At 43.4% G+C, this 25,591-nt stretch overlaps 1 protein-coding gene across 1 annotated transcript in view; it reads right to left on the reverse strand.

The window, feature by feature from the left end:
• LOC129696242 (integrin alpha-1-like) overlaps window positions 1–25,591 on the reverse strand; it is a 100,494-nt gene that overhangs the window by 10,358 nt on the left and 64,545 nt on the right. Inside the window, exons 3-6 of the mRNA XM_055633951.1 lie at window positions 22,021–22,133; window positions 17,134–17,222; window positions 12,787–12,901; window positions 1,684–1,811 (exon numbers count right to left, since the gene is read on the reverse strand). Of these exons, the coding sequence (XP_055489926.1) occupies window positions 1,684–1,811; window positions 12,787–12,901; window positions 17,134–17,222; window positions 22,021–22,133 (445 nt within the window). The remainder of the gene's footprint in view (window positions 1–1,683; window positions 1,812–12,786; window positions 12,902–17,133; window positions 17,223–22,020; window positions 22,134–25,591) is intronic.

The following is a 25,591-nucleotide window of genomic DNA, read 5'->3' on the forward strand; positions in this document are numbered from 1 at the left end:
CAAATGGGCCAAAGGGCCTGTTTCCATGCTGTACGACACTATGACTAGAGGCAAAATGTTAGTCCAGTCATCTGGACTTAACCCTACAGCCCCTAGGTGTCTGAGGATGTTTCATATATCTCAGCCAGGATACCTGCAGTTTATTCTTCAGCTTCCTACAGTGTCTTTGGATATATCTAGCTATACATGATCTTGTGCTCTTTCCGTTTGCGCGATTTTTCTATTTGCGCAAAAACGGTATGTGATAGCGCTATGATTTTTCGTCAGCTCATTCACCGTTCTCCTCTGCTGCGAGTGCAACAACTTACGTTCCGATCAGTAGTATAATGTGAAAATTAGCGAGGTTTAAAAATTGTAAAAAACGCATGTGCGCAGATCGATCTCCATTCCTGCCGGTCAGCAGTGCGCGGTTTGGTCTCGACTCCTGTCACTCCCCAGGACGGTCCACACCATTCCTGCATCATTGCGTCTTTACTGGAGCTGAGGTCGGCCCGCGGAAGTCTCCAACCGGACATAATTTTCGGAGGGACGGGAAGCGGTCCGGCCCGGCTCGGCGATGTAGCCAAACGGAAAGCGGAGAATCTGATCCCGGAGGAGGAGTGTGTCCCGCCCCCGCTGTGAGTCGCAAACGCCATCGCAATGCACTGCAACTCCAGCCCCTTTTCCTCTGGTCCCCCTCGCTGACTCCTGTCCCCCTCACCTGTGATATCCTCCTCTCCCCCATGGCTCTTCCCCTGTCTTTTCTCTGAACTCCCCACCCCCACTACACCCACCCCCCCTCCCGCCCATATGCCGGCGTGGCCACAGCTGCTGGTGCTTCCGGGCCGAGCCGAGGATCCGAGGCCTGGCTCTAAGCGTGCCGACGGCCGATGCTCCTCTGGGGCGTGCAAGAAAGGAGAGATGTGGCAACCCCGAAATACTGGGGAGGGGAGGAGGGAGTGTGGGGGAGGAGTGGGGATAGAGGGGGAGGCAGGAGAGTAGGGAAGGGAGATGAGTTACAGAGGGAGGGAGTGACTGAGGGTAGGGAAAAGGAGAGGTGAGGGAGGGATTGGGGAGGGGAGGAGGAGAGGGGAGGAGGAGAGGGGAAAGAAGAGGGTGAAGAGGAGGGGGAGAGAGTGCTAGGGATTAGGGGAATTGAGCTGCGCCTGTGCAGTTGGGGGAATATTGCGTTGAGGGACCAAGCCTCCTGTGTGACAGAGACTCAATGGGTCCTACTTAGTCTAGTTTCATCATAAGAACAAAGGCTTTTTTTTTTAGAAATTGAAAGTAAAATCTGAAAAAGAAAAGCTGTTTGAAACAGTGATAGTGATAATCCTGGATCAATCCAGAGTTTGAAGCTCAGAAAAGACTACTCCCTCTCAGTAGAGTGAATTCATTCACACAAGTAGTATTGGAATCCAAGCCGCAAGTTTTGTCAATTAAAACATGAAGTGATAAACTGGAACGTTAAAGTGTGAAATTATTAGAAGTCTGTGGTTTGCATGTATGTATATTTAAACCGAATGCTAATAAAGATTAAGCCTTATTTGAATGCTAATAAAGAATGCAAATTGAAAGCTAATAAAGATCAAACCTTATTTGACAATCTTTTGTTCGACACATCAGTTGATAAACGATGGAGTTTAACAAAAGCTCAACAAATGACCAAGACCTTTAGAAATACAAGGAAAGCATTTGACTAACCTGAGTTTGCTGACGTCCAATTTCAATTTTTTCCAATAATTTGATGAGGAAATTGTTAACACTGGACCAAGGGTAGATGCTGTTGGAACCATCAAGTACAATCACAATGTCAAGTCGTGACTTGCATGCTGTAATTACAGACATGGCATATTTTTATAGAGATTGACACCAAATAATATTTAAAAGACTAGTGTTATATCAATATGCATACAGTTTGCAAATGACAGCATAATGAATGTAGAAAACAGAAGTGGAAAATAGTGACAGTCATAGATACACGGCTGCAGGAATATACATATTGGATATTAAAGAATATATGACATTTAAGGAGGACAGGGAGCTATGAAAAGGTGTAGAAGTGGTACTGTTAATCAATGATGATTTAATACAAGTGAGACGGAAGACCAAGAAACCAGGATGTAGACGCCACTTGGAAGGTGATGGGAAAAAAAAGATTTTCAGAAAGATACAACAATAATTATGGGAATATTGATTTGTTGTCAAAACTGGTTTTAGAGTTACATTCATTGCAATTCAAATGTATAGGATATTTTGTATTAGTTCAATGCAATGAGTCTTGACATTTATTACATTGTGGCAGAGATAAATGTCTTGACAGAGTAATCAAGAAAGTTTATTTCTGTAATAGGACTACTTTCACTTGTAATAATCAATTCACAATGAATTATTACTCTAAAATGATTCAAGGATGATTTAACAGATAAACACAAAATTCAAAATAAAATTTAAATACTAAATTAACATCCTCATTTTTATCAATAATCAGCAGATGCAGACTGTTAGAGATCATTCAGGAGTTGTAGAATTATGTGGGTAGCAGGAATTAATTAAAATGTGAAACAGGCTTCATAAAAAACTTCATAATTTAACTTTTACTGATACTTAAAGGCCAATGAAACCAGTCATTGGGTGTGAGGCATTCTGAACCATTGTAACTGTGCAGAGGAGGACAATAGATGACTGTTTATGTTAATCCACATCGCCATGATGAGATCAGGGATCAGGGAAGGCATTAACTGGCCATGTCCTGTCATTGTTAAAGAGATATCCTACCACTTAATACACAATTCAGAACATGCCTGTTTGTCATGTAATATTCTGTCTGCATATCCAGGAAGCCATCGCTCAACACTGTAACAGAAGAAGTATGCTTTGCATGTCTGGTGTTTTTAAGAGTCATGTGTTTTATTTTCATATGTCCTGAAGAGAGCTTGCAAAGTAAGAAATTCCACAAATTTACCCATCTCCGCTCATGATATTCAAGTTCATAAGAACATACGATCAAAAGTCAAGTCAAGTCAAGTCAAGTCAAGTCTATTTGTCACACACACATACGAGATGTGCAGTGAAATGAAAGTGGCAATGCTCGCGGACTTTTGTGCAAAAGACAAACAACCAAACAAATTATAAACACAATCATAACACACATATTCTTTTACATAATAAATAATGGAAGGAAAAAACGTTCAATAGAGTTAGTCCCTGGTGAGATAGGCGTTTACAGTCCGAATTGCCTCTGGGAAGAAACTCCTTCTCAACCTCTCCGTTCTCACCGCATGGCAACGGAGGCGTTTGCCTGACCGTAGCAGCTGGAACAGTCCGTTGCAGGGGTGGAAGGGGTCTCTCATGATATTGTTGGCTCTGGAGTTGCACCTCCTGTTATATAGTTCCTGCAGGGGGGCGAGTGAAGTTCCCATAGTGCGTTCGGCCAAACGCACTACTCTCTGCAGAGTCTTCTTGTCCTTGGCAGAGCAATTTCCAAACCAGATGGTAATGTTCCCGGACAAGATGCTTTCCTCAGCCGCTGCGTAGAAGCACTGGAGGATCCTCGGAGACACTCTGAATTTCCTCAATTGCCTGAGGTGGTAAAGATGCTGCCTTGCCTTACTCACGAGTGCTGAGGCGTGTGATGCCCATGTCATATCCTCGGAGATGTGGACTCCCAGATATTTAAAACAGTTCACCCTATCCACAGGATCCCCATTTATCCACAATGGAGTGTACGTCCTCGGATGATGTGCCCTCCTAAAGTCCATGATCAGTGCCTTCGTTTTTTTGATGTTCAAGAGGAGGCTGTTATCCTGGCACCAGAGTGCTAGATCAGCCACCTCCTCCCGGTAGGCCTTCTCGTCGTTGTCTGAGATCAGGCCCACCACCACAGTGTCATCAGCAAACTTAATTATTGAGTTGGAGCTGAACCTAGCCACACAGTCATGTGTGTACAGGGAGTACAATAGGGGGCTGAGGACGCAACCCTGGGGCGATCCTGTGCTCAGGGTGAGGGACTTTGATGTATTCCCTCCCATCTTTTATTTACGGGTAACTTTTAAATCTCTCCCTGCACGGGAGACCCGACCTTTTCTTGTCGGGTCTCCGTTGTCGTTGGGGCTGCAACGAGGAACGGCCTCCAACAGGAGAAGACCGGGGAATCTGGTGCCGACGACTCACCTCACCGTCGCGGAGCTGGCCGAGTCCAGAGCGGGTGGAGCGGTGGTGGAGCGATGCTGCTGCTGCTGCGCCCGACCTCCGGAGATTCGGAGGCTGCAACTGCGGGTCTGGCGGACGGCGGCACTGGGAGCCCGCGGGTCCCTGGAGGGAGACCGCTTTACAGGGCTCTCGCAACGGCGACTTCTCCCGCCCGAGTTGCGGGGTTGAAGAGCTCCTGGAGCGGGGCCTGACATCACCGCCCCGCGCGGCTTGGAATGGCCGCGGGACTCTGCGAGCGCACGCCGGGGGCTCTAACACCAAGACCCGGTGTGCGACCTCGCACCACCCGGCGTGGCTTTAATGGCCGCGGGACAATCGCCATCGGCAGCCGGAGGCTTTGATAAGTTTTTTTGGCCTTCCATCACAGCGATGTGATGGATGTTTATGTAAATTATGTTGTGTCTTGGGTCTATTTGTTTGTAATGTATGGCTGCAGAAACTGCATTTCGTTTGGACCTCAAGGGGTCCAGATGACAATTAAATTGAATCTTGAATCTTGAATGCTATTCTCCATTGAATACTAGGGCAGCTATTAACTAACACAAGCACACAATAATACTTGAATTATTGAGATTATTTTCTAGTTAGATTGTTCCTGATGGAAAAAAAATCCAAGGTGAAATCTCTCACTTGTTGACCCTTGGAATACTGTGAGCAAATTTGAGCCCCATATCTGAGGAATGATATGCTGGCTCAGGAGAAGCAGAGGAGGTTTACAAGAATGATTCCAGGAATGAGTGGGTTAGCATATGATGACCATTTGACAGCACTGGGCCTCTACTCACTGGAGTTTAGAAGGTTTTAGGGGGATCTCATTCAAAGTGACAGAATAATGAAAGGCATAGTTAGAGTGGATGTGGAAAGGATGTTTCCACTGGTGCGAGAGTCAAGGTTTCAAGGTCAGTTTATTGTCACATGTACCAATTAAGGTACAGTGAAATTTGAATTACCATACAGCCATACTAAGTGAAAAGCAACATGACACACAACCACATAAAATCAAAGTTAACATAAACATCCATCGCAGTGGATTCCACATTCCTCACTGTGATGGAAGGCAATAAAGTACGATCTGTTTCCTCTTGTTCTCCCGCAGTCGGGGCAGTCAAACCATCTGCAGCTGACGATCGAAGCCCCCATTGGGGTGTTCGAAATCTCCCGCGTCGGGGCGGTTGAAACTCTCTCTGCGGCATGGAGCTCCCGAGTCGGCCTCTTCTTACCAGAGACCACGGGCTTCACGATGTTAATGTCCACAGGCCCCGCGGTTGGATGTTAAAGTCCCACAGGCTCCCAGGTGCCCCTGTCGGTCTCCAGGAAAGGCCGCCAACTCCACGATGTTAGGTCGCAGTGCAGATGGAGATACAATACGGTAAATAATTGCATCTCCAAGGTAACAGATTGAAAAAAAGTCCCCCCCCCACCCCACATAAAACAAACCAAGGAACACTAAAACATACTTTTAACACATACTTAAAATAACAAAAAGAAGAAAGGACAGACAGATTGTTGGCGAGGTAGCTACTAGGCGCCACACCTCCTCCTTCTAGGACCAGAGGTCATAGCCTCAAAATCAAAGGGCGCTCTTTTAGAAAGGAGGTGAGGAAGAACTTTAGTCAGAACGTAGTTAATCTGAGGAACTCATTGCCACAGAGGGCTGTGTCAAGACAAGTCAAGTCAAGAGAGTTTATTGTCAAGTTCCCCAGATAGGACAATGAACTTCTTGCATTGCTGTGGAGGCTGTCAGTCGATATTTTTAAGGCAGAGATTGAGAAATTCTTGATTAGAACGGGTGTTAAGGGTTATGGGGGGGAAGGCAGGAAAATGAGATTAGGAGGCAGAGATCAGCCATGATTGGATGGCGGGGTAGACACGATGGGCCGAATGGCCTAATTCTATTCCTATAACTTGTGAACTCCCCTTCCTATGCTGCCTTTTCGGTCCTGCGCTTCCTCCATTGCCAGAATGAGGCCACATGCAAACTGGAGGAACAACACCTCATATTCTGCTTGGGTATCATACAATCCAGAGTATGAACAATTTAGTTAACTACAAAACCACCCCCTCCTCCTTCTATCCTGCCCCCACACCATCCTGTGAACTTGCATGTATTTCTCCCCAACATTCCTTCCACTAGCCACCGTAATTCACAATTCTTCAATCGTTGTATCTCACACCTTATGTCTTTTCATCTCGATCTTTGTCCAATCATCTGCCTATCAAAAAATCCTCTCACCCCTATCCATCTATTTCTTGCCAGGCTTTGGCAAATCAAATTCCTTGTATGTTTTTACATACTTGGCTAATAAATTAATTACATTTACAATACAATACAGTTCCATATTTCTACATCCTAGTGATTTTAGTTCCAACTCCTTTATAGGAATAGAGGAAAGGCACTCTTGAAGCTATAGTGGTTCATTTATTATCCTTTTTTGCTTATTGCTTATTTGATCTCCACAAGCCACAGTTGTGTTTAGGGGCTTCAGAATATATTTAATTATAATCAAATTGGTACACAGTTCCAGCCAACATTTTGAAGCAATGATAGGCACAATGTTGGCTGCCAATGTTGCTTAATCATCAAAGCTTGAAATGCAGGTTTAGCACTGCATTTAGAATCCAAGGAATATCCCACCTGATCCAATAAATATGCTGCACTCAGTGTCAGCAACCCATGCTACATCTCTGCCCCACAAGGGGAATTAATTCTTCCATGCCTCAGAAGCCTCCTTCACCAACAAATAAACCAGAATAGCACCATGCAGGAATTTGTAATTAGAGCCTTTAAATGACGTGCCTTGTACCTGGACCTCTGAGGTAGTTGCAAGATCATAATTCCTACCCACTGTCCACTAGGTGCCTGGGATTAAAGTTAACCCTGTGTTTTATTCTTTGCTCACATTACACTGCTTTGCTCACATTTACATCCACAATTTCTCACTTTGTTTGCATATGAACTGTGGGTTCATTTCCGAATGCTCTTTTATTATACTTCAGGTGCTGATACTAAGTTTTTTTGGATTTCTTTTACATTTCAGATATTAATTCTTTTAAATTAATTAAGGAAGTACACGGGATAAATTACTGTGAACGTATAATGAACTCCTGCAGGAAAAGCAAATAGAAATTTTGAGTCCTCAACTTTTGGAACATAAGATTATTTTGATTGATAATAGATGGTATGACAACATTTGCTCTGGTCTTGATGTCAACTAATAAACAGATAAAATGCCTGCGTGAGTGGGTCCTTGTAAAGTGTACAACAGAGCACTAATTGTTACGCAGCTTTGAAAGCGTTGAAAAGCAAAACATTTTGATTGTTTATATCCATGTAAATGCTTAAGGCAGAATCAATATTTCTCTGGTCAATATCTATAACAACATAATAGATTTGTTGGTGGAATTTTTTTCAAATAAATAACAGAGATATAAATTTGTAAGGAGGCATATGTGATGCTGAGAGTTTTGTTAAACCAACAGCTTGAAAGCATTATGTTACCGGAAACCACAAGCCAGTGGCATGTCATATTCAGAGCTCCATTCAGTTCATGAACTACACTAAGTGGAGAAATATGTCACATTTTCTCTCAAGGAAGAATTATTATATATTGCTCAGTTAGCAGCTACATCAGTCTGTTTTCCTTGATTGAATGAAGTTGAAAAAGTCTTTAGAGATACAGCGCGGAAACAGGCCCTTCAGCCCACCGAGTCCGCGCTGAACAGTGATCACCCCGCACACTAACACTATCCTACACACTAAGGACAATTTACAATTTTACTGAAGACAATTAACCTACAAACCTGTACATTTCTGGTGTGTATGAGGAAACCGGAGCACCTGGAGAAACCCATGAGGTCACAGGGAGAATGTACAAACTCCGTACAGACAACACGCATAGTCAGGATCGAACCCGGGTCTCTGGCGCTGTAAGGCAGCAGCTCTATTGCGAAGCTACTGTGCAGCCCTGAAAACTGTTGAGGTTCTACCCCTCCAAAATATCACAGATATTGCTTGGTTGGGTATTCTCTCCCAGATTATGACTTCAAACTGTTCCAAATAGGTATTTATGCCAGCAACTAGAACCAAAAAGGTCTGCATCAAGTAGAAATATTAATATACTAGTTGTGGAATCATCTGGTTGTTTTTGCAAAGGTTTAATTGCAAGTTAAATCTCCCTGACAGTAAGAATTATAGTCCTCTCACAAATGTGTGGTATGGGGGAGTCAACACATTTACGGAAAGAACCTTAAAAAGTATTTTTGATGAGATGCAGCATTGCTGGCAATATCCACTTTTATAGTATAGAACAAAAACTGAAAAGTTACAGAATTTGCGGAGAAAACTAGATTATTTAAAATCTATTCAGTGCATGCACCACTAACAAAGCCAACATTATCCTCCATGCTTATGGTCCAATGTAACCTTTTTGGTGTTTTAACAGGCCATTTCTTTACTGTGGCCTGGAGTCACATACAGCTGGATAAGGTAATGGCAGGAGATTTCCTCTACATGGGGCATAAGAAAACTGAATGGGTTTTACTGTAATCAATGTACAGTAATCAGGTCATTTCTTGGTAACATAGAAACATAGAAACATAGAAAACAGGTGCAGGAGTAGGCCATTCGGCCCTTCGAGCCTGCACCACCATTCAATATGATCATGGCTGATCATCCAACTCAGTATCCTGTTCCTGCCTTCTCTCCATACCCCCTGATCCCTTTAGCCACAAGGGCCACATCTAACTCCCTCTTAAATATAGCCAATGAACTGGCCTCAACTACCTTCTGCGGCAGAGAATTCCAGAGATTCACCACTCTCTGTGTGAAAAAAGTTTTCCTCATCTCGGTCCTAAAAGATTTCCCCCTTATCCTTAAACTATGACCCCTTGTTCTGGAACACCAGACACCTGGAACAAGTAACCTTAAATGACACCGTCTTTCAAAAAATGCTTACATCATTCCAAAAAAAGAATCAGCTCAAAGGATAATCTCTGATACACTTTGACCAGATAGTAGTGAATTGGTTCCTTTAATTGCTGCTTTTACCTGCAAAATCCAACCCCAACCATCTTTTGTCTAACACCAACAAGTTTGCCTTGGCCAAGTTTAGAACTTTAACTTATGGACCTGCCCTGTCCTGATCTGTAACTATTTTAAAGCGAGTAGACTATGGTCGCTGGTCCCAAAAGGCTCGCCCATTGACATTTTGGTCACTTGCCTTTCCCAATTCCCTAAGATCAAATCTAGTAATTCCCAAAAAGTAGGTTCTCATTCATTGAGGAGAGAAACAAATTGCCCTTAATCAGATTGTTTCAACAATTTTCTTAAAGAACCATGAATTTGATAGTATATTCAAGGACGAGTATAATCAAGAATGAGTCTCACTCTGGACACTCCCTCTTCACCCCGCTCCTATCCGGCAAGAGATACAGATGCGTGAAAATGCATACCTCCAGATTCAGTGACAGTCTCTTCCCAGCTGTTATCAGGCACCTGAACCATCATCCTAACACCAACGAGAGAGTGGACCTGACCTACGATGCACCTCATTGGAGATCCTCAAACTAACTTTAATTGGACTTTTCTGATCTTTATCTTGCACTAAACGTTATTCCCTTTATCATGTACACCGTCCTGTACACTGGGGAATGGCTTGATTGTAATCATGGACAGCGTGATTGTTGACTGGACAGCACGCATCAAAAAACTTTCCACTGTACCTCGATACATGTTACAATAAACTAAACTAATTCTGATACTGAAGCCTGAGTTACCCTCAGCCAGCTAGGTGGGGTAGTATTCTTTGCATGCCTAACACCAGACACCTGGAACAAGTATACGGTTATGAACTCTGTAATGGCAAGAAACATAGCAGATAGACAAATAAACATTTAAGGATATGCTTTTACAATATTGAAGGAGGTAGTTTAATTCGTTCCCTCTGCGCTGGCTTTCAGCGCATTCTCATTAGTCCTAGTCTCATTTAATTCCTTTTATCCTATTCCCTATTTGATCAATTTCCCACCTGGGATAAATAAAGTTCTATTGTATTGTACTGATTCAGGATCAGTTCCTGTGGATTGGAGGGGAGCAAATGTTATCCTGGATCTGGATCTGGATCTGGATGTAATATGCTGAAAAGCTCAAGAGCATTTTTCAGCACTATGATGTGGTGGTGGACGTGCTAGTCGGGTTGGAGATGCTTTTGGAGTTGCATCTTTGTATGTGTTGATGTTTTGGAGATCTCTGATGCTGGCTGGTAGGGTATTCCAATCCCACTTTTTAAGAAAGGAGGGAGAGAGAAAACAGGGAATTACAGACCAGTTAAGGGCCTGTCCCACTTGGACAACCTAATCCACGAGTTTAGAAGACCCTAGACGAGTTGAAAAAAATGTCAAGGTTGTGTTGACTCGCCGAAGTAAAAGACCTCCTACGACCTCCTACGACTATGTCTACAACCCCCTACGACCCCCTTGACCTCAGTCTTCCACACCCAAGACCAACTACGACTTGCTACGAGTGGAAAATGATCACATGATGAAATGATGTCATGTTTGCATTTTTTTCTCGGGCCAGTTACCGACCTACGACTACCATCACGACCTACTACAACCTACCTACCTACGAGTAAAAAGTATCAATTTTTTTCATGCCGACCTTTTCTTTACTTGTGGACATTTATTATCAGGCTGGAAAAAAACGCCGCAACCTACTTGAGGCCACGAGTACGCGGAGACCACTCACGAGCATGAGGAAGAGTTACAAAGATCTCCTACGACCTTGTGGTGACCATGCTGCGAGTACGAGTCAAGTGCAAACTCGGCAGAGGTCGCCAATTAGGTCGTGAAAGTGGGACAGGTACTTTAGCCTCCCCCTGCCACAGGTACCATGTAATCCCGTGCTACCTGTTCCATGGTCGGATAGTCGGCGACTAAACCGTCTCTCTCACCTGGTTTGCCAGAGGAGTATAGGAGCAAAGAGGTCCTTCTGCAGTTGTACAGGGCCCTGGTGAGGCCACACCTGGAGTATTATGTGCAGTTTTGGTCTCCAAATTTGAGAAAGGACATTCTTGCTATTGAGGGAGTGCAGCCTCGGTTCACAAGATTAATTCCCGGGATGGCGGGACTATCATATGTTGAAAGAATGGAGCGACTGGGCTTGTATACTCTGGAATTTAGAAGGATGAGAGGGCATCTTATTGAAACATATAAGATTATTAAGGGATTGGATACGCTAGAGGCAGGAAACATGTTCCCGATGTTGGGGGAGGCCAGAACCAGGGAGACAGTTTAAGAATAAGGGGTAGGCCATTTAGAACGGAGACGAGGAAAAACCTTTTCACCCAGAGAGTTGTGAATCAGTGGAATTCTCTGCCTCAGAAGGCAATGGAGGCCGATTCTCTGGATGCTTTCAAGAGAGAGTTAGATAGAGTTAGATAGGTCTCTTAAAGATAGCGGAGAAGGGATATTGGGAGAAGGCAGGAACGGGGTACTGATTGTGGATGATCAGCCCTGATCCCAGTGAATGGCGGTGTTGGCTCGAAGGGCTGAATGGCCTACTCCTGTACCTATTGTGTATTGTATTCTCTTTCACACTCCTAACAAGATCTCCTGACATTTCCTGCCACCCTTCTACTTCAGGGCTAAATTACTGCAGACGGCAAGCACTTCTACATATCTCAGGGATATGACTGGTAATCAGAGCACCCAGGAGGTAACCCGCAATGTTAGAGAGAGAATGTACAAACTCCCCACTGCCCACACCCAAGGTCAAAATCAAGGTATGGATCCATTTGTGGACTAATTTCAAAACCTAGGTCATTTGAGCTGTGGTACAGCAATTCTATCTACCCACTGGCATCTTTCCCAACTCCTGAGAACCACTCACCCATTATCACAGATTGCAGGGTAGTATTTGGGATGGTATGGAGAACTTGTGTAAATGACAGGAGGAACACATCACCCGTAAACTACCCACCTACCTGTCCTGTCTAGCACCTTCCTGCTCATCTGGGATGAGTCTCTGATTTTCATATTTGCTTTATTGGCATTCTCAGAATCCATGAAACTGAATGGGAGCCAGCCTTACTCCAGTCTTAGGGGCTGTTTATGTCAAAGTGTAAATGTTAATAATATTAATATTTTGATAATTACAAGCAATAAGAAAAATGTAAAAGCAGAAGTCTGACGTTGTTTGGCATGTCGTTGCTTTGGTCATCCTCCAATTTAAAAACCATTTAAAGGGTAAAGTTAAAAGGCTAACACATTTTCACATGTAGAAACACTTCCATTGCCAGCAACAGCTTATCTTGAAAACTGTTAGCATTATCATGAAAGCAAGCTATCGTGAGAAAACCACACTTTTCATGTCATAATACATTTTCTAGCAATACCCATTATGGAAAATGTTTCACAAAAATAATCAAACAGTCTGGGATTTGCATCTGGTTCTGAATATTGAGACTGTTTTAGTTTCCCTAATTTGGTAATTCTGTTGACCGAATCCTCCATATACAGTATGTTCACTTTAACATTATGTCTGTGTGGACTCAATTGGCTTTGAAACCATACAGAATTGTACTCTTTGCCGCATACCTCTGACTGTAGGCGCTATGGTGTTTACAACTTGAAAAGTGGAGCTTACGTTCGAACAGGCACCGACTGTATAATATAGGCCGCCACACTTGTAAGAATAAAGTGGTCCACAAGTCTGAAAAAAAGAATGTGAAGTCAACATACTTTACAATTTTTGTAAAACATTAATCATCTCCTTCATCTATTTTTTTCTTCTGTTCTGTAGGTGGTTACTCACACAAGCAAAAACGGCTATCCATTGTGGTCATGCCAAAGAATGAATCCAGACACGTTCACAGTTTATATAAACATTGAGATATCAAAGCCAACAGCGATTCTAACTGCAGCAAATTTTCCAATAGAGACCACAAGAAATCATCAGCAGCAAATAGTCTTGTAACTTTGTTTAAGAAGGAACTGCAGATGCTGGAGAATCGAAGGTACACAAAAAAAAGCTGGAGAAACTCAGCGGGTGCAGCAGCATCTATGGAGCGAAGGAAATAGGCAACGTTTCGGGCCGAAACCCTTCTTCAGACTGATCGGGGGGGGGGGGGGGGGGGGGGGGGGGGGGCGGGGACAAGAAAGGAAAAAGGAGGAGGAGCCCGAAGGCTGGGGGATGGGAGGAGACAGCAGGGGGACTGAGGAAGGGGAGGAGACAGCAAGGACTAACAAAATTGGGAGAATTCGATGTTCATGCCCCCAGGATGCAGACTCCCCAAACGGAATATGAGGTGCTGTTCCTCCAATTTCCGGTGCTGCTCGCTGTGGCCATGGAGGAGACCCAGGACAGAGAGGTCGGAGACGGAGTGGGAGGGGGAGTTGAAGTGCTGAGCCACCGGGAGGTCAGCTTGGTTATTGCGGACCGAGCGGAGGTGTTCGGCGAAACGATCGCCCAACCTCCGCTTGGTCTCACCGATATAGATCTGCTGACAGCTAGAGCAGCGGACGCAATAGATGAGGTTGGAAGAGATGCAGGTAAACCTCTGTCGCACCTGGAACGATTGCTTGGGTCCTTGAACGGAGTCGAGGGGGGAGGTAAAGGGACAAGTGTTGCATCTCTTGCGGTTGCAAGGGAAAGTGCCCGGGGAGGGGGTGGTACGAGAGGGAAGGGAAGAATTGACAAGGGAGTTATGGAGGGAGCGGTCTTTGCGGAAGGCAGATATGGGGGGAGATGGGAAGATGTGGCGAGTGGTGGGGTCACGTTGGAGGTGGCGAAACTGACGGAGGATTATTTTTTGTATGTGACGGCTGGTGGGGTGAAAGGTGAGGACTAGGGGGACTCGGCCCTTGTTGCGAGTGGGGGGATGGGGAGAGAGAGCAGTGTTGCGGGGTATGGAAGAGACCCTGGTACGAGCCTCATTTATGGTGGAGGAGGGGAACCCCCATTCCCTGAATAATGAGGACATTTCAGATGTCCTGGTGTGGAACGCCTCATCCGCGGAGCAGATGCGGCGTAGACGGAGGAATTGGGAGTAGGGGATGGAGTCCTTACAGGAAGCAGGGTGGGAAAAAGTGTAGTCCAGATAGCCATGGGAGTCAGTGGGTTTATAGTGTATGTCGGTCAGAAGTCTATCACCTGCAATGGAGATAGTGAGGTCAAAGAATGGTAGGGAAGTGTCGGAAATGGTCCAGGTGTATTTGAGTGCTGGATGGAAGTTAGTGGTGAAGTGGATGAAGTCAGTCAGTTGTGTGCGGGTGCAGGAGGTGGCACCAAAGCAGTCGTCGATGTAGCGGAGGTAGAGGTCGGGGATGGGGCCCTGGTATGTATTGAACAAGGATTGCTCGACGTAACCGACAAATAGGCAGTTTGTAACTTTATTGTGTTCCACATCATGGATGAAACTGAATTTATTTTATTCACCTCTCTTACAAAAGCATTTATGCAGGTTAATATATTTAAAATAAATTCATGTGAAAGGAGTAGAACTAGGCCATTCGTTCCATCACACCTACTCTGCCATTCAATCATGGCTGATCAATCACTGCCCTACAATCCCATTCCCCTGCCTTCTCTCCATAACCCCTGACACCCGTACTAATCAAGAATTTATCTATCTCTGCCTTAAACATATGCATTGACTTGGCAAAGCACTCCACAAGTCCACCACCTTTATTGCTTCTTACTTACTGCATGTTTTTGTGTAAACAGACCAAGAAAACTCACTAATAGGACTTGGGGACATCACAACCCGAGTAGCAGCTTAATTTACACTTCATCAAATGTATAGTTATAGCAAAATACTAACAGATATAAAAGAGTAGCTTTTGGCATTGGTAAATATTGCATTCATTGCAGGGGAATATTGGCAGTGCATGGTTCCCCGAGAGGGTTTTGTCTTTGACAATTTATTTGGCCATTTGTCATCATTTTGGATCCAGTTAGAATGCTGTTGGTCAAGCTTAAATCAATTTCTGGACACAAGGGACTGCAGGTGCAGGTTTACAAACAAAAAGACATAAAGTGCTGGAGTAACTTAGCATATAAGGCAGCATCTCTCATGGGTCCCGATTGGGAAAACTAACTATTAATTTACTCCAGAGATGCTACCTGACCCTCTGAATTTCTACCGCACTTAGTGTATTTTTAAAAATCTATTTCTGCTGTCAACATTTTAAAATAGCAATAGGCTTGAAAATTATAACAGATTATATAAACTTAAAAAAAGCTTTAAAGATTAAATTAATACATATGCAGGTTAAATTAATCCAAATGTTATTCCTGCAAATTGATTAACAAATGCACATCAGATGTGTGCGTTTATTACAGAAACAAATTGATAAAATCAATAAATTGGCAAGTTGGAGAGTATTTTGTAGGTCAGTCCAAGTCTGGTGATCTCAAAATGTCCCATCAGGGCAGCACAGTGGTCGACCCTGACTATGGGGGCTGTCTGTATAGAGTTTGTACGTCCTTCCTGTGACCATGTGGGTTATCTCCAGGTGCTCCGGTTTTCTCCCACATTCTAAAGTCGTGTGGGTTTGTAAGTTAATTGGCTTCTGCAAATTGTCCCTAGTGTGTAGGACTTATGTGCAGGTGATCACTGGTCAGTGTGGACTTGGTGGCCCGAAGGGTGCATTTCCACCCTGTATTTCTAAACTCTTAAATCAGATTCATAGAGAATGCTGACAGTGCATGGATCCTGAGAGATTTTGTATAACTATTGTGTTGCTCAAATTGTAGTCTTTTATAGAAACACAAAATGAACCAGGACATGCTGCAAAAGTTCTATACTGTTGTCATGGATAATAGTTTACGGCATACAATCCAAGTAAGCATGTAGGTACAACAAGCAGTGAAGAAAGCTAATAGCATGTTGGCCTTCATAACGAGAGTAGTTGACTATGGGAGCAAGGAGGTCTTTCTGCTGTTGTACACGGTCCTGGTGAGGCCACACCTGGAGCATTGTGTGCAGTTTTGGTCTCCTAATTTGAGGAAGGATATTTTTGCTATTGAGGGAGTGCAGTGTAGGTTCATGAGGTTAAAACCCGGGATGGCGGGACTGTCATATGTTGAAATAATGGAGTGACTTGTTTGTATTCATTGGAATTTAGAAGGATGAAAGGGGATCTTATGGAAACATATAAAATTATTAAGGGATTGGACACGCGAGATGCAGGAAACATGTTCCTGATGTTGGGGGAGTCCAAAACCAGGGGTCACAGTTTAAGAATAAGGGGTAGGCCATTTAGAACTGAGATGAGGAAAAGCGTTTTCACACAGAGAGTTTTGAATTTGTGGAATTCTCTGCCTCAGAAGGTAATGGAGGCTGATTCACTGGATGCATTCAAGAGAGAGTTAGATAGATCTCTTAGGGATAGTGGAATCAAGGGATATGGGGAGAAGGCAGGAACGGGGTACTGATTGGGGAAGACCAGTCATGATCACCGTGAATGGCGGTGCTGGCACGAAGGGCTGAAAGGCCTACTCCTGCACCTATTGTCTATGTATCTATGTACCACTTGCCGTAACACCATTTTTTGTCAAGTGTTTCCAGCCTGTTTTGCTGCAATGCACTGAAATGTAATTAACCAGAACAAGTTCCAATCTTAAACCATCATTAAAGCAGCAACATGTGGAATCACTTCACAGCAGATCACAACCCAAAATTATTGTTGAATCACAGACATTAAAACACATGATCAAAGATTTGCTCATGGAATGCCTTTGAAGAGTTAAATGAAGTAGGATGGCAGGGATTCCTGGGGAGATTTCCAGTGCAAAGAGCATTGCAGTTGAGAGTCTGGATAAAATCAAGAATCTCTATATGGAATGGTAATGACATGGAGAAAACGTATCTAATCTTTGACCAGTCTGAGGATCTCTATGCATTTCATTATTTTACAGTCTAACGGACTTGGGATACTTACCAGAAAGCCTCCATTAGGATTTGTTGTCAGTGATATTCCGAGTGTCATGTTTTCCTTTACTTCAGTGATTTTAGGGACTGTTAAGAATTCTGCAAAATGAAATAAGAATACAATTACATTCAGATGCCTTATTAAATCCTGTCAGCAGATTAGGTTTGATTAAATACTGTCTGCAGATTTCCTAATAGATCTGTAGGTTGAGGGAGAAGGCATACTGAGTTAAAACTGATATTCTACAGAGTTCCATTCCTATTATTACTTCAACCACCACCAAGGGCGATCAGATAGCACAATGGGCTAAGAGTTCGGCTGGCGACCGGAAGGTAGCCGGTTCAAATCCCGCTTGGAGTGCATACTGTCGTTGTGTCCTTGGGCAAGACACTTCACCCACCTTTGCCTGTGTGTAATGGAGTGTAATTACGGCGGCAGGCGCGGGCACACCGCGACGCCCTGTGTCTCCCTTTCAAGGGAGATGCTAAAAATGCATTTCGTTGTCTCTGTACTGTACACTGACAATGACAATTAATTGAATCATTTCATTTCATTTCATTTCATTTCATTTCATTTTCAAACCCTTGCTTTCTGTCATCCTCTCCTGAAGGCAGATTATCATTGTAGAGCCTAGTTTGCTTGATCCAGTCTCCTGCTATTAATGTGAAAAAAAGCAGCATGGAAAAGTCTTAGTTGTTGCCTCGATCAACGGTGTGGGTCGGAAGGAATGTTAAGAATTAGCATTGATGCTGATTCCTGGAACTGTGGGCACACAGATCAGCAGACAGCTGAGCCCAATATCATCAATTGTATCCTGCAGGATCCAAAATGCTTGAAAGCCAACTGTCCAAATCATCCTCAGGTCTGTCAGTGGCAAGATGGAATTAATTATGGAAACTCCAAATGTTACGACATTTTGCTGAATTCGTGCTGGAAATGGATGCGGTAGAATAAACTTTGCGATCATTTCTGCCTTTTGTCATAGGTCCTGCAAGACTATCCTTGGTATTTTAATGCCAGTGTAGTGGTTATATAGTTAACTTCTTCATAACATTTCCAAAAGATCGGTCAATGGACTCCCAATACCATGAAGCCTCTTCTCTCCAATGTCAGTCATTCATTTAATCTCTAATACAGTGAAGCTAATGAATGAATAAATGCTGAAACCAAAACAAAGTGGAGCAGTAAAGAGAACTTTAGGTCGTGGGGGGGGGGGGGGGGGGGAGGTTGTTAAACTCCCTCCTATATTACCACAGAGTTTTGGTGTTCAAAATTGTGGCACTGAGGCAATTCTTGCCTCAGGAGCATTCCTATCCATGGCAGTACTCCTAACTGTTCTACTGAAGCCCAATGTTAGCTTAATGAAAAGCACCTTGTTATCTGACTACACACACATTTCAGGCTTCAAATATGGAAAATGATCTGCAATTCTTGCCTTTGTACTTCATATTTCCAGTATCCACGGAATTTTTTTAAATCTTTTGTTTTAGTGACTATTTAACTTTTTTTTTGTTTACATCCTCTCTAGATCTTATTCAACTGGTTCCATAAACCTTTTTATTACTTATTCTCTAATATGAAATTTTACAAAATCCTGCATATGCTGGAAATTGGAAATAAAATAGAAAATGCTGAGTACTTAGCAAGATCGGGTGGCACCACCAGCAGTGGCTGCCTCGTCAACAGTCTGTCTGTCCTTTCTTCTTTTTGTTATTTTTAGGAGGGGTTGGGCAAAACTTTTTTTAAATCTGTTACCTCGATGGAGATGCGATTTTTTTCCGTATCATATCTCCGTTCCCACTGCGGCTTAACATCGAGGAGTTGGCGGCCTTTCCTGGAGACCGACCTGGGGCTCCAAGTCACGGGAGTCTGCGGAACTTTAACATCGCGGAGCTTGCGATCCCTTTACCGGGTCATCATCGTGAAGCCCGTGAAGGGTCTCTGGTAAGAAGAGACCAATTTGGGAGCTCCAGGCCGCGGAGAGTTTCAACCTCCCCGTGCAGGAGTTTCGATCATCCTGATGGGGGCTTCGATCGTTGGCTGCTGGAGCATTAATCACCCCGACAGCGGATGGTTTGACTGCCCCGACCGCGGGAGAACAAGAGGAAGAAGATTGAACTTTTATGTAAGGAATGTGGATTCCACTGTGATGGATGTTTATGTTAACTTTTATGTGCTTGTGTGTCTTGTTGCTTTTCACTTAGAATGGCTGTATGTTAAGTCTAATTTCACTGTACTTTAATTGGTACATGTGACAATAAACTGACCTTGAAACCTTTAAACCTTGAAACATAGCGAGGATCTGTGAAAATCTGAGAAATTAAGTTAACATTTTGTGTCTGGATCAGAATGCTAGCTCTGTTTCTCTCCCCTCAGATGCTGCCTTGGCCTGCTACACGGTTCCAACAATCGCTCCTGCCTTGCATTCTATTGTAATCTGTATAAATACCCTTGATGTTACTGTATGAAGTATTTTATTACAAATGTATTCATGCATGCGCACAATTTGAAAATAATCTTAAATAAAACACCCACCTTTCAGATATTTCCATGCTTCTATTGCATTACAGTACTTGTACTGCATGTTCCTACACTACAGGTGCGAACAAAAGGGGCATACAAAGACTTTGTGTCCTCTCTGTCCTTCCTTCTTACGCTAATTTAAAATTTTGTACCATCATTAACTTTTATCAGTTCTGACAACAGGTCATCCACTTAACACACAAACTCTAGTTCTCCATTTCTACAGATGCTACCTGACATAAAACATTCTCAGCATTTTATATTTTGTTTCAGATTGAAGTGATATTAATGATTTTTGGCCTCTAATGGAAGAATGGATACTGGTATTGGGGCACATCTCGTTCAAGGTATCCTGCTGGTATTCTACTGTTCATGATATAAATAGAAGAATGTAGATCATTTGGAAATATGGGTAGACAACTTGAGCGCCCAGGAGCGGAAAAGACTGCAAAAAGTTGTAAGCACTGTCCAGTCCATCATCAGCTCTGATCTCCCTACCATCGAGGGGATCTATCGCAGTTTCTGCCTCAAAAAGGTTGGCAGCATCATCAAGGACCCACGCCATCCTGGCCACTCACTCATCTCCCCGCTGCCTTCGGGTAGAAGGTGCAGGAGCCTGAAATCTGCAACATCCAGGTTCATGAATAGCTGCTTCCCTACAGCCATCAGGTTATTAAACACAAACAAAACTCTGATCATTAATAGCCCATTGCACTTTATCTGTTTATTTTACTTCGGAGTCACGTGAGTGACTACGTGAAGAACCCGCCAGGACGCATGCGTGTCCATATCGCTTCACGCATTGCGAAACGACAGGCGGGGTGGAGCGTTCCCCCGCAGCGGTAAGTTTAAAACCGAGACCGACAGGTAAGTGAATTACTCTGCAGTCGTTATGTTTCCCGTGCTGTTTTACAGGGGGAAACTATGGACAAAACAAGTGGACAATGTGGTAAAGAAGGTTTATGGCATACTGTTGCAAGAGTAGAAAACTTTGGTTAAGCCATATTTGGAATATTGTGTGCATTCCTGGAAGTTCCATTACATGAAGGAAATGGATGGTTTCGAGAGGGTACAAAAAAGGTTCATGTTGATTTTGCCTGGATTAGAATGTATCACCTATAGGGAGTAGTGGGACAAACTTAGATTGATTTGACGAGAGCAACAAATGCCAAGGGGTGACTTCAGAATCAGAATCAGAATGCATTTATTGTCATTTAAGCATAGGTTCAAACAAAATTACGTTCCTGCAGTCATACAACAGAAAAACCAAAACACACAATTAACACAATTCCACACAAGCATCCATCACAGTGAATCCCCAAACACCTCCTCACTGTGATGGAAGCAAAAAGTCTTATCTCATCCCTGTTCTCTGTTCTTATTCTTCTCCTGCAGTCAAGCAGTCAAATTGCTGCATCGAGCTGATCGAGGCTCTTGATGTTAGAGCCCCCTGACGGGCGATGGCAAGTCCCATGGCCGATTAAACCGCGCCGGGCGATGTAAGGCCCCGCTCTGGGTCAATTGCAGGAGCGCCGAAAAGCGGTCTCCCACCAGGGAACCGCGAGCTCCCGATGGTACCGTCCACAGGGCCTGCAGCTGAAGCCTCGGAGCTCCAAAGTCGGGTTGCAGCCGCGCGCCAGCACAGCGCTCCGCACTCCGAAGTCGGCCAGCTCCACGATGGTGAGTCCGCAGGCTCTGCGACTGGAGCCCCCAGGTCGATTCCGGTTGGAGACCACCGGCTGCACGATGCTAGGCCCAACGACAACGGAGATTCGACAAGGAAAAAGTCGGGCCCCCAACTTGGTAGAAGAATATAAAATGATGCAAGGAATAAACAGCGTACATAATCAGAGACTTTGTTCCAAAGTGAAAATGTCAAATTTTACACAGATGCTTTAAGGGGAAAGTTTGAAAGTGATTTATCAACAAGTTTATTTTGTACACAGAGAATGGCAGATGCCTGAAAAGTACTGCCGGGGAGATGGTAGAATACAACAGTAACATTTAAGAGGCATTTAGACAGGCACACGGAGAGATGGGGAATGGCTGTGTAGGCTATTGGGATTAAATTTAATTTGCAACACTCGACATTGACATTGTGGGATGAAAAGAATGTTCCTGATCTCCACAGCTCTCTGTTCTTCATGGTAGAAGTCTACGGTGCCTGCCAATAGACGGCAAGAGTTTAATTGGCATTTATTAACCCAGACTCCAAATGCATCATTAGAGCATGCCTGTGATTTTGATTTCATACTAAAAGAGGACCCCACCATTACTTTAATTCCCTTTCTCAAGTGAAAGCTGAATCAAAGTTAATTAACTTTTTATTCTTGTGCAGTAGTTTATATGTAAGAAAATAAACTTTATTTTTACCTGCCAAGTTAAGTTTCACACATTCTGGATTGTTGGTCTTGAATGTTGGGCATTTGTAGACATCTCCAGTTCTGTATTTGGGCTGTCCTACCCAAGGAGAACCAATTAGAAGCCTAAACGCAAATAAAACAAAAAATCATGATGAACTTGTATTGTAATGGTGGAATGAAAGACATGCTCAAACACGGGGTTTCAAATTGTGGTGGAAAACATATCTGCCATTACGATGACACTCCAGCAACTCAACATATTTCAGCATATTTCACATGCCAGATGCACTTGGAATCTAGATCAAACTACAAAGTACTGGAAGAACTCAACAGGCCTGGCAGCATCTCTGGGGGGTATAGACAGGCAACTTTGAGGCAGGACCCTTCTTTGAGGCAGGACCCTTCTTCAGACTTGGAATATATTTCACATTACTTAATGGTGGTAGATGGTCTTCAGTATGAGAATGGACCATATTCTCCTCAAACATAAGTGGTTCTTCTTACCAATATTCTCGTGGACAGATACATCCATGTCATGCACACCATTGAGTCAAAGCAACATAGATTTATCCTGCATGATTGATGTTAATTTCAACCACAGATAAGTCCTTTGGAAGGCAACCTGCTCTGTCAGCTTTGGCAGAGGCACCTTTTGACACCCTGTCAAGCCCAAACATCTGGAAACTGTATGACTAAATGTTTAATGTGAATCAGCAAATTCTATCTTCCACCAACTACATCTGTAGTTTCAAACATTGCTCAATGCACAACTGGAATATCACTCTCCCACCAACAATCTTTATCAATCACGACCTGCAGCTAATATCCAATGTTGCATCACACTCACAAAAACCTTCACTACACTGAACTGCACACATACCTTACATCCACTGCCAGTTATTCAGCCATGGCAGGCAAACACACACCTAAGCACATTGTGCACCACTCATTAACACGTTTACAGGACAAAGTAACAAATAACATGTGTAAGGAATGAACGTGGACAAGAATGGCTGTAATACCTTGATTTTCTTGAAAAGAGAATATCCAACATAATTGGATTGTGAAGCACTGAGCTTAGTGGCTCATACTTTAACCTCCTACTTGCATCCCATTTCCCTTCTCAGTATTTAAACTGTTTTGATGTGCAAATGGCATAATCAAAATTTCCTTAGAAGATAGACACAAAATCAGCGGGACAGGCAGCATCTCTGGCGAGAAGGAATGGGTAACGTTTCGTGTCAAGACCCTTCTTCAGACGATCTAGGATATCTCCAGAGATGCTGCCTCTCCTGCTGAGTTACTCCAATATTTTGTGTCTGATTTAAACCAGCATCTGCAGTTCCTTCCGACACATCATGATTTCCTTAGTTCGCCCCATGCTCTCCTCACCAAACCATTTCTTCTTTCAGATCAGTAGTTTTGGAAATCAGCAGTAGGAAAACAAATGTGTGATGATGGAAGAAACATTGTGATCAAGTTTGTTGCTCGTGGCCATCAAAACTATATTGGGCTCAAACAGCACAGTGGGCTGCCACAGGTTGACAACATTGTAACTGCTCCCCATGTTAACGGGGCACTAATCAGCATTATGTACTTCCCTCTCTGGTCATTGAGGAAACCCTTGTTCCAGTACATCATACATTCAGTGTAAGCATATCAACATGCACAATGATCTCTCCATTTTTAGGTAACTTAAACCAACCCCACTTCCTCCTCCTTCCCCACCTGGACACCCACCTAGTTCTCTCCATCCTCCTCCCTTCCACCTGCATTCCTTCATCAGGCTTCACAATTTGCAACTCTTCAATCCTTTTGTCTCACACCTTCTGCCCTTTCACATCTGGCCTTTATCCAACCATCAAAACCACCCCTCACCTCTATCCACCTATTACCTACAGGCTTTGTCCCACCCCTCCAATCTTCCAGCTTCTCCAGTAACGCTGCCTGACCTGCTGAGTTACTCCAACACTTTGTGTCTTTTTTGTTAACCAGCATCTGCAGTTTCATGCTTCTGCATATTAACGTGAATTCAGTCAATAATACCCAGCTCCATGAGCAGGCCCACTGTCCTTGCAACAAGGCCAAGTACTTGCTCCTCTTGCAGCTTGCTGGCAATGTGAATCTGCATTCAATTATTTCACAACAGAGAATGATGTTGAGCTTCCTCATAGAAACATAGAAATATAGAAAATAGGTGCAGGAGGAGGCCATTCGACCCTTCGAGCCAGCACTGCCATTCATTGTGATAATGGCTGACCGTCCCCTATCAATAACCTGTTCCTGCCTTCTCCCCATATCCCTTGAATCCACTAGCCCCTAGGGCTCTATCTAACTCTCTCTTAAATCCATCCAGTGACTTGGCCTCCACTGCCCTCTGTGGCAGGGAATTCCATAAATTCACAACTCTCTGGGTGAAAAAGTTTTTCTCACCTCAGTCTTAAATGACCTCCCCTTTATTCTAAGATGTGACGCAAACTAACAGATTGTAGCTTCAGGCCAGATCGAGCCACATCCAAAGAAGTTGATGGCCCCTGTAAACTTAATATCATGAGCTAAATAGTTTTAGACAAGCTTTGTGACTGAAGATCTAGCTAGAGCAGATTGCCTATTTCAGCATGACATTAACCTTAATTCCTCTGAAGTGTGTAACCACTGTGACATATCACATCACTCAAATAGATGGAGGGGAATTTCTCCCTAAAATCCCCTTGTGGATATGACGTGATAAGTCAGATCCCTCGATCTTTCTCCACTCCTCCTCCTCCTTGCTTTTCTAGCAGCTTGGCCCCTACTCTATAAACTCTTTGATTATTCATTGTGTTGCATTCCCAAAGGAGTGACCATCAAAACACCCATGCCTGAAAGGTAGTTATTTTCTGAGATTTGGAATTGAGACAAATCACACCAGCTCTTAAAGCTCCTTTGTAGATTTATAGAGAGGAGCTTTAAATCTCTCAAAGCTTGGGAGCTGCCTTGGGATCAAAGCATCTTAATTTTTGGATACTTGGGAAAATAGTATAAACTATTTATACAATTATAAATAGTTTACAATAGTACAATAATCATACTATAATCATTATACTATATTATACTATAAACATAGTTATAGTGAGTACTATAGACAATGTACTTTATGAACTCCCAAGATGTCAGAAAAAATAATCATTCAATAGAAATCAATTAGTATCTAACATGTAAGCATTTGATAATTCCTTTAATGCGTGCAGATCAGGCGTGGGGTTATTGATGCTGCTGAATACTTGATCCTCCCTTCATGTCTAACGAATGATAATGTTTCTATGTTTCTATAATATCCACATTGTCCGACTTCAGTTCGGCAATACTGTGCATTGTCAGCATTGGTTGCCTAATCTGTGTATTTCAGGTGGGTGATGGTGTCATGGATGCTGGCACCCTTCTCCAATGGCGGCCAATGCAACTTGTCTTGTAAATATACAAGTGTCGCTTGATTGACCAAATGGAAATAAATAAGCAGCCGCATCATTGAAGAGCCACATTTCACGACCTTTTAATTTTTTCTTTCATGGTCACAACTTACTTACACACTTGGTAAATAA

The sequence above is a fragment of the Leucoraja erinacea genome, chromosome 1 (genome assembly GCF_028641065.1).
Source record: "Leucoraja erinacea ecotype New England chromosome 1, Leri_hhj_1, whole genome shotgun sequence".
Classification (NCBI taxonomy): domain Eukaryota; kingdom Metazoa; phylum Chordata; class Chondrichthyes; order Rajiformes; family Rajidae; genus Leucoraja; species Leucoraja erinaceus.